This window comes from Gigantopelta aegis, chromosome 13 (assembly GCF_016097555.1).
Source record: "Gigantopelta aegis isolate Gae_Host chromosome 13, Gae_host_genome, whole genome shotgun sequence".
NCBI classification, from domain to species: Eukaryota; Metazoa; Mollusca; class Gastropoda; order Neomphalida; family Peltospiridae; genus Gigantopelta; species Gigantopelta aegis.
In genome coordinates this window covers 3,769,369-3,787,394 of record NC_054711.1, presented here as the reverse complement: position 1 = coordinate 3,787,394, position 18,026 = coordinate 3,769,369, and the positions used below count along the sequence as shown (strand labels likewise).

The window sequence follows — 18,026 nt, the reverse complement described above, 5'->3', positions numbered from 1 at the left end:
ACTAGAGTCTGTACCTTTAACACGAAGAGTAGAGAGTGTACCTTTAACACGAAGAGTAGAGAGTGTACCTTTAACACGAAGAGTAGAGAGTGTACCTTTAACGTGAAGAGTAGAAAGTGTACCTTTAACGTGAAGAGTAGAGAGTGTATCTTTAACACGATGTTTGTACCGGTAAAGGTCACGACGGAGAAACACGCTTACACCAGCTGCTCATCCTGGGTTTGCCATCTCCACAACGATAAGGTCTCACGCCACAGATGTTATCTCACACTGAAATCTAAGGGTAATTGTCTAGCTCTAAATCAACATTGCTAATAGAGAGGCGTCTCCGTGGCATTAGAGATATATAGCGTTCTTAAGATGTAGTTAATATCTGCGTTTATTTTTACTTCACATTTGAGACCATTCAGATCCCTGCTTTGTTCCCAAGTGACCCCAACTGACTTTGAAGTACAGGAGATTATCCTTGTGTGTGTAGCAGGAACCAATTCACACCGGCCACCTGTTCCGAGGTACGCCCATGTCCCAAAACGTTATTGCATTACTATACTAATCACAACAAGTTATGGGCCAGTATCCGATTTTACCTTACTTTTCCAAAATTAAACAAACAAAAGTGCTAGATATTGAAAAGTAGGTTACAGACTTCAAGAAAGCATTTCAGACTGCATGTATATGAGCCTTTCACTCCCAGCTTGTTTGCTTGCCGATAGAAAGCATTTCAGACTGCATGTATATGAGCCTTTCACTCCCAGCTTGTTTGGTTGCCGATAGAAAGCATTTCAGATTGCATGTATATGAGCCTTTTACTCCCAGCTTGTTTGGTTGCCGATAGAAAGCATTTCAGACTGCATGTATATGAGCCTTTCACTCCCAGCTTGTTTGGTTGCCGATAGAAAGCATTTCAGACTGCATGTATATGAGCCTTTCACTCCCAGCTTGTTTGGTTGCCGATAGAAAGCATTTCAGACTGCATGTATATGAGCCTTTCACTCCCAGCTTGTTTGGTTGCCGATAGAAAGCATTTCAGACTGCATGTATATGAGCCTTTCACTCCCAGCTTGTTTGCTTGCCGATAGAAAGCATTTCAGATTGCATGTATATGAGCCTTTTACTCCCAGCTTGTTTGGTTGCCGATAGAAAGCATTTCAGACTGCATGTATATGAGCCTTTTACTCCCAGCTTGTTTGGTTGCCGATAGAAAGCATTTCAGAGTGCATGTATATGAGCCTTTCACTCCCAGCTTGTTTGGTTGCCGATAGAAAGCATTTCAGACTGCATGTATATGAGCCTTTCACTCCCAGCTTGTTTGGTTGCCGATAGAAAGCATTTCAGACTGCCTGTATATGAGCCTTTCACTCCCAGCTTGTTTGGTTGCCGATAGAAAGCATTTCAGACTGCATGTATATGAGCCTTTCACTCCCAGCTTGTTTGGTTGCCGATAGAAAGCATTTCAGATTGCATGTATATGAGCCTTTCACTCCCAGCTTGTTTGGTTGCCGATAGAAAGCATTTCAGATTGCATGTATATGAGCCTTTTACTCCCAGCTTGTTTGGTTGCCGATAGAAAGCATTTCAGATTGCATGTATATGAGCCTTTCACTCCCAGCTTGTTTGGTTGCCGATAGAAAGCATTTCAGACTGCATGTATATGAGCCTTTCACTCCCAGCTTGTTTGCTTGCCGATAGAAAGCATTTCAGATTGCATGTATATGAGCCTTTCACTCCCAGCTTGTTTGGTTGCCGATAGAAAGCATTTCAGATTGCATGTATAAGAGCCTTTTACTCCCAGCTTGTTTGGTTGCCGATAGAAAGCATTTCAGATTGCCTGTATATGAGCCTTTTACTCCCAGCTTGTTTGGTTGCCGATAGAAAGCATTTCAGACTGCCTGTATATGAGCCTTTTACTCCCAGCTTGTTTGGTTGCCGATAGAAAGCATTTCAGATTGCATGTATATGAGCCTTTCACTCCCAGCTTGTTTGGTTGCCGATAGAAAGCATTTCAGACTGCATGTATATGAGCCTTTTACTCCCAGCTTGTTTGGTTGCCGATAGAAAGCATTTCAGACTGCATGTATATGAGCCTTTCACTCCCAGCTTGTTTGGTTGCCGATAGAAAGCATTTCAGATTGCATGTATATGAGCCTTTCACTCCCAGCTTGTTTGGTTGCCGATAGAAAGCATTTCAGACTGCATGTATATGAGCCTTTCACTCCCAGCTTGTTTGGTTGCCGATAGAAAGCATTTCAGATTGCATGTATATGAGCCTTTCACTCCCAGCTTGTTTGGTTGCCGATAGAAAGCGTATGGCAAATATGTAAAATTAGCCAAGATTGTTTGACTTTGTAAAACTGTTTTTCTCACCAAGCAGTACACCTGCCTGAAAACTGCATGGTGCACGTGAAACTCCCTTTTATGTTAACACTTTTCATGACTGAGCACGATTGGGAGAGTATACATGTCTTTGCAATCTGATTTCGGAAGGAAGGAAATGGTTTATTTAACGACGCTCTCAACACATTTTATTTACGGTTATATGGCGTCAGACATATGGTTAAGGACAACACAGACATTGAGGCAGAAACCCCGCTGTCTCCACTTCACGGGCTACTGTTTTCAGTTAGCAGCAAGGGATCTTTTATATGCACGATCCCATAGCCAGGAAAGCTCATACCACGGCCTTTGGTGTATCAGTCGTGGTACACTGGCTGGAGTGAGAAATAGCCCAATGGGCCTACTGACGGGGATCGATCCCAAACCGACCGCGCATCAAGCGAGCGCTTTATCACCGGGCTACGTCTCGCCCCCGCAATCTAGCTTCGAATAACCATGCCACTAAAACGTAAAATGAGAATTCTGGACGGTGGTCGATCCCTGCCATGTCTGAATGATAGCATATCCATGAGACAAGTAGCGAGATGCCTGCAAGTGAGCCATTCCGTCATCCATTAACTACAAGAGCGTTTCCACACCAACTGGTATAGCGAATAGGCTACTCATCTCAGACGCAGTGTCCATGTGACCCGTAACTTGTTGTGACAAGTATATGTTACAAAATCCCATCAGCAAACACGAGCCAGAGGACCTAGTCAGGGCTCGAAATAGCGGCCTGCATGAGAAAATTGAAAAGGAGTCCATTTCTTTAGTCTCGAGTGTAATAGAAATGCAACTGGTAAAACCTTTCTTAATTACAGGTAATTTTTCAATAAACAGATTTATGTACGGTTATCTCATCTGCTATTTAGCTCCAGATTCTCATTTTAATGTCATAATGCTAAAACATACATCTCAGAGTTCCTAATTGTCTTTAGCAGGACATGTTTCTGTTGGCCTGCTATTTCGAAAACATAACAGCAGGCCGTATTTTACTCCCTACTTCCAGCTCTGCTAGTATTTAAAAACACAAATCATTTTAATTATGTCACAGTTACTAAGGTCTCACTACACAGATCACTTCCGGGTGAGAGTTCATTATCACGGTCCACTATAGTTCCTAATTGTGACACATGTTATGGTTCACATATTCACTTCTAGGAAATGGTGAAGAATTAAAACAATATGTATGTTTAATGGTAAGCCTTCTGGCTGTATTTTGCCCATGTTATTTTGTAATATTGTGCATCGACCTTTTGGGACATGGGTATATAGCGCACGTGACAGCCGGAGTGAATCGATTAATGAACCACCTGTTCGGACCGGTACTACAGCCAGATGCGGTCATATAGCAAAAAACTGAGACGGAAATGTTCTCAATTTTGCAGTGAAAATAAATGCTTATATAATGTATGTTCGCAATGGTGTATGTTGTTGGTGCCAACGAGAACCCGTTCTATGGGCAATCTTCACTTGAAGTTGGGCAGTTTAACATGGGTTTCAATGGCAGATGACATCTGTGTAGTGAGACCATAATGTAAAACATGAAATTACTGTTTATCCCAAAATATATAACTTTAGCAAGCCAAAATGAAAATGTACAAGTGTAGCATCCTTATAAAAGGTAATTACATCGATGTTGATTTCAGCCAAGTGTATGGGGGCCCTGTTTGGGTAAATATTGCAAACATGTCAATTTTATTTATTTTTATTATTTTTTTTTTTATTTTTTTTTTATTTTTTAGGGGTGTGTTTGTCAAAATGTATATTCTAGTGTTCTTACATGTAATAAATAAATTAATCTGAGTGTCTAACACTGAGTTTCTCATTGTAAAAGTCAAATTCAAGGTCACAAGGTCAATATCCAAATTCACCCTAATTTCTGTGATTTTGTGCATAATGATTTTTTTCAAATGTACAGTCATAATGACAAACAGTTTTGATGGTATTGTGAATTATAACATGTATGGCCTGCTATTTCGAAAACATAACAGCAGGCCGTTGTATTTACTCCCTACTTCCATAGCTCTGCTAGTATTTAAAAACACAAATCATTTTAATTATGTCACAGTTACTAAGGTCTCACTACACAGATCACTTCCGGGTGAGAGTTCATTCATCACGGTCCACTATAGTTCCTAATTGTGACACATGTTATGGTTCACATATTCACTTCTAGGAAATGGTGAAGAATTAAAACAATATGTATGTTTAATGGTAAGCCTTCTGGCTGTATTTTGCCCATGTTATTTTGTAATATTGTGCATCGACCTTTTGGGACATGGGTATATAGCGCACGTGACAGCCGGAGTGAATCGATTAATGAACCACCTGTTCGGACCGGTACTACAGCCAGATGCGGTCATATAGCAAAAAACTGAGACGGAAATGTTCTCAATTTTGCAGTGAAAATAAATGCTTATATAATGTATGTTCGCAATGGTGTATGTTGTTGGTGCCAACGAGAACCCGTTCTATGGGCAATCTTCACTTGAAGTTGGGCAGTTTAACATGGGTTTCAATGGCAGATGACATCTGTGTAGTGAGACCTAAACGTTAAACTTAAAATTTGTTTTGTTTACCGATACCTCTAGAGCACATTGATTTATTAATCATCGGCAATTGGATATCAAACATTTGGTAGTTTTTATATATAGTCTTAGTGAGGAAACCCGCTACATTTTCCCATGAGAACCAAGGAAACGTTTATATGCACCATCCCACAGACAGCATAGCACATACCACGGCCTTTGATATACCAGTCATGGTGCACTGGCTGGAACGAAAAATATCTCCATAGGTCACGAACGGGGATCGATCCCAGACCGAAGGCGCGTCAGGCGATCACTTTACCATTGGGCTACATCCCGCCCCTAGTTACTGAAAGTGTATACTAAAAGCGAATACATGTTTACTGTAAGTCCCACAGTTAGGAACTATGACGGACGAATACATGTTCACTGTAAGTCCCACAGTTAGGAACTATGACGGACGAATACATGTTCACTGTAAGTCCCACAGTTAGGAACTATGACGGACGAATACATGTTCACTGTAAGTCCCACAGTTAGGAACTATGACGGACGAATACATGTTCACTGTAAGTCCCACAGTTAGGAACTATGACGGACGAATACATGTTCACTGTAAGACCCACAGTTAGGAACTATGACGGACGAATACATGTTCACTGTAAGTCCCACAGTTAGGAACTATGACGGATGAATGAACTTAAACCTGGAGAATTAACTGTGAACAGATGGATCGAAGGATGGATGGATGGAGGGATGGATGGATGGAGGGGTGTGTGGAGGGGTGGATGGATGGATGGATGGGTGTGTGGGGTGGATGGATGGATGGGTGGAGGGAGGGAGGGTGTATGGTGGTAGGTGGATAGATGGATGCATGAATGGGTGGATGGGTGGGTGTGTATTAGGTGGATGGATGGGTGTGTGTTGGGATGGATGGATGGATGGATGGATGAAGAACGAAATGTTTTATTTAACGACGCACTCAACACATTGTATTTACGGTTATATGGCATCAAACATATGGTTAAGGACCACACAGATATTGAGAGAGGAAACCCGCTGTCGCCACTTAATGGGCTACTCTTTTCGATTAGCAGCAAGGGATATTTTATATGCACCATCCCACAGATAGGATAACACATACCACGGCCTTTGATATACCAGTAGTGGTGCACTGGCTGGAGTGAGAAATAGCCCAATGGGCCCATCGACGGGGATCGATCCCAGACCGACCGCGCATTAAGAGAACGCTTTACCACTGGGCTACGTCCAGCCCCGGAGGGATGGATGGGTGGATGGATGGATGGATGGATGGATGGATGGATGGGTGTGGGTGGGTGGATTTAGTTGGATAGATGGATGGATGGGTGTGGGTGGGTTGGTGGGTGGATTTAGTTGGATAGATGGATGGATGGATGGATGGGTGGGTGCGGGTGGGTGGGTTGGTGGGTGGATTTAGTTGGATAGATGGATGGATGGATTGGCTGGATGGATAGATGGGTGTGTGAGTGGGACTTTTTAGTTGGATAGATAGATGTATGGATAGATAGATGGATGGATGGAAGGATGGATGGGTGTGTGAGTGGGAGTTTTTAGTTGGGTAGATAGATGTATGGATAGATAGATGGATGGATGGATGGATGGATGGATGGATGGATGGATGGATGGATGGATGGATGGATGGATGGATGGGTGTGTGAGTGTGTGGGTGGGAGTTTTTAGTTGGATAGATATATGTATGGATAGATAGATGGATGGATGGGTGTGTGAGTGTGTGGGTGGGAGTTTTTAGTTGGATAGATAGATACATGGATAGATAGATGTATGGATAGATGGGTGGATGGATGGATGGATGGATGGGTGTGTGAGTGTTTGGGTGGGAGTTTTTAGTTGGATAGATAGATGTATGGATATATAGATAGATGGATAGATAGATTGATGGATGGATGGATGGATGGATGGATGGATGGATGGATGGATGGATGGATGGATGGATGGATGGATGGATGGATGGATGGATGGATGGATGGGTGGGTGGGTGTGTGAGTGTGTGGGTGGGAGTTTTTAGTTGGATAGATAGATGGATGGATGGATAGATGGATGGATGGATGGATGGATGGGTGGGTGGGTGTGTGAGTGTGTGGGTGGGAGTTTTTAGTTGGATAGATACATGTATGGATAGATAAATGGATGGATGGAGGATGGATGGATGGATGGGTGTGGGTGGGTGGATTTAGTTGGATAGATGGATGGATGGGTGTGGGTGGGTTGGTGGGTGGATTTAGTTGGATAGATGGATGGATGGATGGATGGGTGGGTGCGGGTGGGTGGGTTGGTGGGTGGATTTAGTTGGATAGATAGATGGATGGATGGATAGATGGATGGATGGATGGGTGGGTGTGTGAGTGTGTGGGTGGGAGTTTTTAGTTGGATAGATACATGTATGGATAGATAAATGGATGGATGGGTGGGTGGGTGTGTGAGTGTGTGGGTGGGAGTTTTTAGTTGGATAGATAGATGGATGGATGGATAGATGGATGGATGGATGGATGGATGGATGGATGGATGGGTGGGTGTGTGAATGTGTGGGTGGGAGTTTTTAGTTGGATAGATACATGTATGGATAGATAAATGGATGGATGGATGGGTGTGTGTGTGTGTGTGGGTGGGAGGTTTTAGTTGGATAGATAGATGGATGTATGGATAGATGGATGGATGGGTGTGTGAGTGTGTGGGTGGGAGTTTTTAGTTGGATAGATAGATGTATGGATATATAGATGGATGGATAGATAGATTGATGGATGGATGGATGGATGGATGGATGGATGGATGGATGGATGGATGGATGGATGGATGGATGGATGGATGGATGGATTGGATGGATGGATGGATGGATAGATGGGTGTGTGAGTGGGAGTTTTTAGTTGGATAGATAGATGTATGGATAGACAGATGGATGGATGGATGGGTGTGTGAGTGTGTGGTTGGGAGTTTTTAGTTGTATGGATAGATGGATGGATGGATGGATGGATGGATGGATGGATGGATGGATGGGTGGGTGGGTGTGTGAGTGTGTGGGTGGGAGTTTTTAGTTAGATAGATAGATGTATGGATAGATAAATGGATGGATGGATGGGTGTGTGTGTGTGTGGGTGGGAGGTTTTAGTTGGATAGATAGATGGATGTATGGATAGATGGATGGATGGGTGTGTGAGTGTGTGAGTGTGTGGGTGGGAGTTTTTAGTTGGATAGATAGATGTATAGATAGATAGATGGATGGATGGATGGATGGATGGATGGTTTTGTTGGTTTGTTTATAGATTGATCAGTCGATTTAGGTTTATTTATTTATTACCTATTTGTACTAAAAATGACAAGGTATTGCAGTCGTTATTTTTAATTTTCTAATTGGAAAGTAAACTGATTTCACTTCATGATTAGGTTTTTTATTTTCCAATAAATTATTCCGAATAGATGGATATTTTTTGTTGGGGTTTTTGTAGGTTTTTTTTTTGTTTTCAATTAGATTGTAACCATGAAGGCATTCATTTCCAGCAGAACAAACTTAAAGTGACAGTCTAGGTTTTAAACATCACAGCGAATTTTCCACTATTGGAGTCGTTATTAATCATTTGAAGTGACTCTAGTTTGTAAACACTACGGCGCATTTACATCAGATTATAATTGAAATCAAATATTAATTGTTTAGATTATGAATTTCGAAGTGCTTCTTGTCATCCTGGACTTTTTAATACCGCGACCGGCCTCGGTGGTGTCGTGGTTAAGCATAGGGCATAAGGCTGGTAGGTACATGGTTCGCAGCCTGGTACCGGCTCCCACCCAGAGCGAGTTTTAACGACTCATTGGGTAGGTATAAGACCCTCTTCTCTCACACTAACCACTAACGACTAACTCACTGTCCTGGACAGACAGCTCAGATAGCCGAGGTGTGTACCCAGGACAGCGTACTTGAACCATAAATGTATAGAAGCACGAAAATAAGTTGAAATGAAATTAATACCGCAAAATGTATTTTCATATATTGTTTTTTAAACGCACATACCTCTGACAAATAATGGTTATGGAAACTAATTCTAGTTTTAAAGAGTATTTCCCCGTTTCAAACAAGAAACAAAGTTTGTTTTGTTTATCGACACCACAAGAGCACACTGATTTATTAATCATCGGTTATTGCATGTCAAACATGTAGTCTTAGACAGGAAACCCGTTACATTTTTTCATTAGTAGCAAGGGATCTTTTATATGCACCATCCCACAGACAGGATAGCACGTATCATGACCTTTGGTATACCAGTCGTGGTGCACTGGCTGGAACGAGAAATATCTCAATAGGCCACGAACGGGGATCGATCCCAGACCGAAGGCGCGTCAGGCGATCACTTTACCATTGGGCTACATCCCGCCCCTAGTTACTGAAAGTGTATACTAAAAGCGAATACATGTTCACTGTAAGTCCCACAGTTAGGAACTATGACGGACGAATACATGTTCACTGTAAGTCCCACAGTTAGGAACTATGACGGACGAATACATGTTCACTGTAAGTCCCACAGTTAGGAACTATGACGGACGAATACATGTTCACTGTAAGTCCCACAGTTAGGAACTATGACGGACGAATACATGTTCACTGTAAGTCCCACAGTTAGGGACTATGACGGACGAATACATGTTCACTGTAAGTCCCACAGTTAGGAACTATGACGGACGAATACATGTTCACTGTAAGTCTCACAGTTAGGAACTATGACGGACGAATACATGTTCACTGTAAGTCCCACAGTTAGGAACTATGACGGACGAATACATGTTCACTGTAAGTCCCACAGTTAGGAACTATGACGGACGAATACATGTTCACTGTAAGTCCCACAGTTAGGAACTATGACGGACGAATACATGTTCACTGTAAGTCCCACAGTTAGGAACTATGACGGACGAATACATGTTCACTGTAAGTCCCACAGTTAGGAACTATGACGGACGAATACATGTTCACTGTAAGTCCCACAGTTAGGAACTATGACGGACGAATACATGTTCACTGTAAGTCCCACAGTTAGGAACTATGACGGACGAATACATGTTCACTGTAAGTCGCACAGTTACGAACTATGACGGACGAATACATGTTCACTGTAAGTCGCACAGTTACGAACTATTACTGTAAGTCCCACAGTTAGGAACTATGACGGACGGATACATGTTTACTGTAAGTCCCACAGTTAGGAACTATGACGGACGAATACATGTTTACTGTAAGTCCCACAGTTAGGAACTATGACGGACGAATACATGTTTACTGTAAGGTTTTTTTTACGGGAGTTGGTGTGGGTTATTGTTTAGGGGGTTGGGGTTATTGGTTTTTTCTTTTGTTTTGTCACTTTTTGTTTTATTTTGTAATGTTTTTTCGATGACGCTAAACTTCTCACAATACACGACTATAGTTTGAAACTAGACCGCTTTTCGCACCATCCAACACATTGTGTTCTTACTTACAACAACAGCTTGAACTAACGAGGCCTCCGATTGGTTAATTTCAGGTGCTGCCATGGTGATCATCATTCTCTTGGCCAGTCTCAACAGCTGTACCAACCCCTGGATCTATCTGGCATTCAGCGGGCGCGTGTGCGGCCGGAAACAGATGCGAAAGATGTCCAGGTCATGGACGCAGTCGACAAACGTCACGCACATGGTCGACACGGATATCCGGTCCAGATCTTCGACCTTTGACATGGGATTCAGGCCCAGCCGTGACCTCACTTCCTCTTCTAGATTGTCCAGCACAAGTCCGTGTTGATATGCTCAAGACACAAGTGGATCTTAACGACAAAACTATTTATAGCAGATCTCGGCGTGAAAGAAAATTAGAGGGGAGCGATTAATTGCTCCCTTAATTTAGATTATGGGGAGCCATTTAACATATTATCATATTGATATGTAAATTCATATGCTGAGGTGAGCTAGAAAGTACTTTTCTAGAACTAGTCTCAGAGGAGTGATAAGGAACGAGAGGGATAGTTTTTCTTCTTGAACGCCGAGGTGTATTATATTTTCAAAATCGTATCTCTGCACAAAATAGTCAAAGAGATAGTTTAACAACGGCATGACCTCTCTCAAGAGTCACTGTCGTGTGTTTCGCCGTTAGAAGGAAAGCCACGTCCCAGGACAATACGTCCTTCCTGCTTTCATAGTAGGACTGCTATTCACAAAACTGGTTAGACAAGGAAAGCCACTTCCCAGGACAATACGTCCTTCCTACTTTCATAGTAGGACTGCTATTCCCAAAACTGGTTAGACAAGTAAAGCCACGTCCCAGGACAATGCGTCCTTCCTACTTTCATAGTAGGACTGCTACTCCCAAAACTGGTTAGACAAGGAAAGCCACGTCCCAGGACAATGCGTCCTTCCTACTTTCATAGTAGGACTGCTATTCCCAAAACTGGTTAGACAAGGAAAGCCACGTCCCAGGACAATACGTCCTTCCTACTTTCATAGTAGGACTGCTATTCCCAAAACTGGTTAGACAAGGAAAGCCACGTCCCAGGACAATACGTCCTTCCTACTTTCATAGTAGGACTGCTATTCCCAAAACTGGTTAGACAAGTAAAGCCACGTCCCAGGACAATGCGTCCTTCCTACTTTCATAGTAGGACTGCTACTCCCAAAACTGGTTAGACAAATCTAAATATGCACAAGGCAGGGCTCAAAAATGAATCACCATTAAAACAGTGATGATATCAGGTGTTGGTGAAAAATAAGCATATCCTGCCCCATATGAGGTACGCCAATCTGCGCCAGGCCAGGACCCCGTTTTACGAAGCGATCTTAGCGCTAAGATCACATTAAGTGTATAAGGTAGCTGTGCACATAAAGTGATCTAAACACTAAGATCGCTTCGTATAACGGGAGTCCAGGTGGTGTAGTGGGTAGCTACGCTTCCGGTTTAAGTATTTCGTGCAGGCCGATATTACCGACATCGGTGGTGTAGTTAAATTATCGGACATCAGGCTGGTGGGTTCTTGGTTCAATTCCCAGTACCAGTTTCTACCCAGAGCGGGTTTTAACAGCTTAGTAGTGAGAGGGGTAAGAAATAAACAATCTTGTCTCCTACTAATGTTCAGCTAACTGTTAACTACTGTTCTAGACGGCTCAGCTTGCTCATATATGTGGCCAGGACAGCGTGCTTGTACTTTAGTTGAATATAAGCACAGAAAATAAACTTTTAAAACGAGTTCAATAAGCAGGTGTTTACAAAGTTATCTTTCAGTGGCTACAAATGAAAACATCGATTGTTTGTATTTCCCGACGTTTCATTGTTTGAATACCACACAGGATATTGTCATAATACAGTGCTCTTCTCAGGTGTGATGGGCTGGAGGATCCATCCTTGTCAGCGGACCCATTGCGTTATTTCCCATTCCAACCAGGCTTCGTATTCATAAACGCATTTAAGTCGATGTATGTTAGTTTAGAACACACTTAACGTAAGTAAGTAAGTTTCATACTTTAACTTAAGTATGTTTATGAATAGTGCCTGGACCCTACGACTGGTATATCACATGTTGATTGCACGGATCATATATCAAGTGGAAACACATATCTATACTTAACACATGTCTATACTTAACACATATCAATACTTAACAACAAAACAAAGTCGAACATAAATTTTGTATTCTTTAATTTAATTTCTTTAAATTCTTCCATTTGAATCCCATTAGTTTGGGGGGGGGGGGGGGGAGGGGGGTCGTCTATTTAAATTATTAATTTTTTGTGAACATTGTACACCCATTTTGTCAGTCTATGTATCGTGAAGGAAAACAAAATATATAAATCAAAACATTCCTATTTCTTTTGTTGTCTAGTATTTTTGTTTGTTTGAGGTTTCTTTTTTTGGGGGGGTCACATAAACTTCACATAGAACGGACTGTTCACATTATCTATACACATATTCTACTGTTCACATCACCTAAACAGTGTTTAGTAAATACAGTACATACTGTTCACATCATCTAAACACAGTACCTACTGTTCATATTACCTAAACAAAGTACCTACTATTCATATTACCTAAACACAGTACCTACTGTTCACATCGTCTAAACACAGTACATACTGTTCACATTACCTAAATACAGTACCTACTGTTCACATCAACTAGACACAGTACCTACTGTTCACATCAACTAAACACAGTACATACTGTTCACATTACCTAAATACAGTACCTACTGTTCACATCAACTAAACACAGTACCTACTGTTAATATTACCTAAACACAGTACCTACTATTCATATTACCTAAATACAGTACCTACTGTTTACATTACCTAAATACAGTACCTACTATTCATATTACCTAAACACAGTACCTACTGTTCATATTACCTAAACATAGTACCTACTGTTCATATTACCTAAATACAGTACCTACTATTCACATTACCTAAACACAGTACCTACTATTCATATTACCTAAACACAGTACCTACTGTTCATATTACCTAAACACAGTACCTACTGTTCACATCATCTAAACAAAGTACCTACTATTCATATTACCTAAACACAGTACCTACTGTTCATATTACCTAAATACAGTACCTACTGTTCATATTACCTAAACACAGTACCTACTGTTCATATTACATAAATACAGTACCTACTGTTCATATTACCTAAACACAGTACCTACTGTTCATATTACATAAATACAGTACCTACTGTTCATATTACCTAAACACAGTACCTACTGTTCGCATCATCTAAACACAGCACCTACTGTTCACATCATCTAAACACAGTACCTACTGTTCATATTACCTAAATACAGTACCTACTGTTCATATTACCTAAATACAGTACCTACTGTTCATATTACCTAAACACAGTACCTACTGTTCATATTACATAAATACAGTACCTACTGTTCATATTACCTAACCACAGTACCTACTGTTCGCATCATCTAAACACAGCACCTACTGTTCACATCATCTAAACACAGTACCTACTGTTCATATTACCTAAATACAGTACCTACTGTTCACATCACCTAACGTCTACGTACTGTTAATGTCGCCTAAACGCAGAACTTACTGTTCATATTACCTAAATAAATCACCTACTGTTCACATCATCTAAACACAGCACCTACTGTTCACATCAACTAAACACTGTACCTACTGTTCATATTACCTAAACACAGTGCCTACTGTTCACATCAACTAAACACAGTGCCTAGTGTTCACATCAACTAAACACAGTACCTACTGTTCATATTACCTAAACACAGTATTTACTGTTCATATTACCTAAATACAGTACTTACTGTTCACATCAACTAAACAAAGTACCTACTGTTCACATTACCTAAACATAGTACCTACTGTTCATATTACCTAAACACAGCACCTACTGTTCACATCGTCTAAACACAGTACATACTGTTCACATTACCTAAATACAGTACCTACTGTTCACATTACCTAAATACAGTACCTACTGTTCACATCAACTAAACACAGTACCTACTGTTCGCATCATCTAAACACAGCACCTACTGTTCGCATCATCTAAACACAGCACCTACTGTTCACATCATCTAAACACAGTACCTACTGTTCATATTACCTAAACACAGTACCTACTGTTCATATTACCTAAACACAGTTCCTACTGTTGACATCATCTAAACATAGTACCTACTGTTCACATCATCTAAACACAGTACCTACTGTTCAATTACCTAAATACAGTACATACTGTGCACATCATCTAAACACAGTACCTATTGTTCATATTACCTAAACACAGTACCTACTGTTCATATTACCTAAACACAGTACCTACTGTTCACATCGTCTAAACACAGTACATACTGTTCACATTACCTAAATACAGTACCTACTGTTCACATCAACTAAACACAGTACCTACTGTTCACATCATCTAAACACAGTACATACTGTTCACATTACCTAAATACAGTACCTACTGTTCACATCAACTAAACACAGTACCTACTGTTAATATTACCTAAACACAGTACCTACTATTCATATTACCTAAATACAGTACCTACTGTTTACATTACCTAAATACAGTAGCTACTATTCATATTACCTAAATACAGTACCTACTGTTCATATTACCTAAACACAGTACCTACTGTTCATATTACCTAAACACAGTACCTACTATTCACATTACCTAAACACAGTACCTACTGTTCATATTACCTAAACACAGTACCTACTGTTCATATTACCTAAATACAGTACCTACTGTTTACATTACCTAAATACAGTAGCTACTATTCATATTACCTAAATACAGTACCTACTGTTCATATTACCTAAACACAGTACCTACTGTTCATATTACCTAAACACAGTACCTACTATTCACATTACCTAAATACAGTAGCTACTATTCATATTACCTAAATACAGTACCTACTGTTCATATTACCTAAACACAGTACCTACTGTTCATATTACCTAAACACAGTACCTACTATTCACATTACCTAAACACAGTACCTACTGTTCATATTACCTAAACACAGTACCTACTGTTCATATTACCTAAACACAGTACCTACTGTTCATATTACCTAAACACAGTACCTACTGTTCACATCATCTAAACAAAGTACCTACTATTCATATTACCTAAACACAGTACCTACTGTTCATATTACCTAAATACAGTACCTACTGTTCATATTACCTAAACACAGTACCTACTGTTCATATTACATAAATACAGTACCTACTGTTCATATTAACTAAACACAGTACCTACTGTTCGAATCATCTAAACACAGCACCTACTGTTCACATCATCTAAACACAGTACCTACTGTTCATATTACCTAAATACAGTACCTACTGTTCATATTACCTAAACACAGTACCTACTGTTCATATTACCTAAATACAGTACCTACTGTTCATATTACCTAAACACAGTACCTACTGTTCATATTACATAAATACAGTACCTACTGTTCATATTACCTAAACACAGTACCTACTGTTCGCATCATCTAAACACAGCACCTACTGTTCACATCATCTAAACACAGTACCTACTGTTCATATTACCTAAATACAGTACCTACTGTTCGCATCACCTAACGTCTACGTACTGTTAATGTCGCCTAAACGCAGAACCTACTGTTCATATTATCTAAATAAATCACCTACTGTTCACATCATCTAAACACAGCACCTACTGTTCACATCAACTAAACACTGTACCTACTGTTCATATTACCTAAACACAGTGCCTACTGTTCACATCAACTAAACACAGTGCCTAGTGTTCACATCAACTAAACACAGTACCTACTGTTCATATTACCTAAACACAGTATTTTCTGTTGATATTACCTAAATACAGTACTTACTGTTCACATCAACTAAACAAAGTACCTACTGTTCACATTACCTAAACACAGTACCTACTGTTCATATTACCTAAACACAGCACCTACTGTTCACATCGTCTAAACACAGTACATACTGTTCACATTGCCTAAATACAGTACCTACTGTTCACATCAACTAAACACAGTACCTACTGTTCACATCATCTAAACACAGTACATACTGTTCACATTACCTAAATACAGTACCTACTGTTCACATCAACTAAACACAGTACCTACTGTTCACATCATCTAAACACAGTACATACTGTTCACATTACCTAAATACAGTACCTACTGTTCACATCAACTAAACACAGTACCTACTGTTCGCATCATCTAAACACAGCACCTACTGTTCACATCATCTAAACACAGTACCTACTGTTCGTATTACCTAAACACAGTACCTACTGTTCATATTACCTAAACACAGTTCCTACTGTTCAATTACCTAAATACAGTACCTACTGTTCACATCACCTAACGTCTACGTACTGTTAATGTCGCCTAAACGCAGAACCTAATGTTCACATTGCATAATATACCGATTATAATGTTCACATCAGATAGGACTGTGCATACTGTTTACATGGAAATACTGTTCACATTACACCAGACTAAAGACTGGCCACGTGAACTATCAAAATGTACAAACTGTTTATTTATATCACCCAACATTTTACGTACTGTTCACATCTAAAACTACCCTGTACTGAATTATACGGCATGCTCATATCCAACAACGGACAATACACAATGTTCACACAGACGAATGCTATTTAAAGATTGTACTGTACGTTGACTCCAATTAACATTGTATATACTGTTCATTTGCCAAACACACAGATCATGTTACATCAACCAGCATGGGTACTGAATGTTCACACCAACGAGCATACTATGCTAACTGTTCACAGTGCACTAACAGACCATACTGGATAGTGAGCGTTCACACCAACGAGCATACTATGCTAACCATTCACTGTTGACTAACAGACCATACTGGATACTGAAAGTTCACACCAACGAGCAACGAGCATACTATGCTAACCGTTCACTGTTCACTAATAGACTCTACTGGATATTGAATGTCCACACCAACGAGCATACTATACTAACCGCTCACTGTTAACAGAACATACAGTTCACAAGATTAATTAATGTATTGTGTTTAACGTACGTGTATCAAGAGTTGTAAACTGCAACACAGTGTGTTAATTGTCCATATCTGTTACGAATACTTGTTCACTGTTCATAGCCTTTATTAACACATTGTGTTTACTACAGACGACGTCTACGAACCTTTGTCCATTGTCAGTCACATACAGTAGTTCTGTTCATTGTTCATTATACTGTATATACTAAGATATTTTGTTCATTGTTCATTATATATACAAAGATAATTTGCTCTTTGTTCATAATCGTCATGGATACTGTGTTTCTTGTTTATAAAAGGACAAGAACTGCGTGTGTTTTTGTTCAGTATCGTTCACAGATTGTCTTTTCTGTTCATTACATTCAGTAAGATATATTATTGTGTTCACTGTTCATAACAGAAATAAAATATGTTTATCAAATACGAATGTAGAATGGATTTGAATTAAAATATATACCAACATTTGAACAAATGGTACTTTAGTACACGACAGAATCCAAA

The 18,026-nt window shown here is 40.1% G+C and overlaps 1 protein-coding gene across 1 annotated transcript in view; it reads left to right on the top strand.

Annotated features, from left to right (window-relative positions):
- LOC121387619 (annetocin receptor-like) overlaps window positions 1-10,725 on the top strand; it is a 38,108-nt gene extending 27,383 nt beyond the window's left edge. Inside the window, exon 2 of the mRNA XM_041518788.1 lies at window positions 10,469-10,725. Within this exon, the coding sequence (XP_041374722.1) occupies window positions 10,469-10,725 (257 nt within the window). The remainder of the gene's footprint in view (window positions 1-10,468) is intronic.
- Window positions 10,726-18,026: the final 7,301 nt, after the last annotated feature.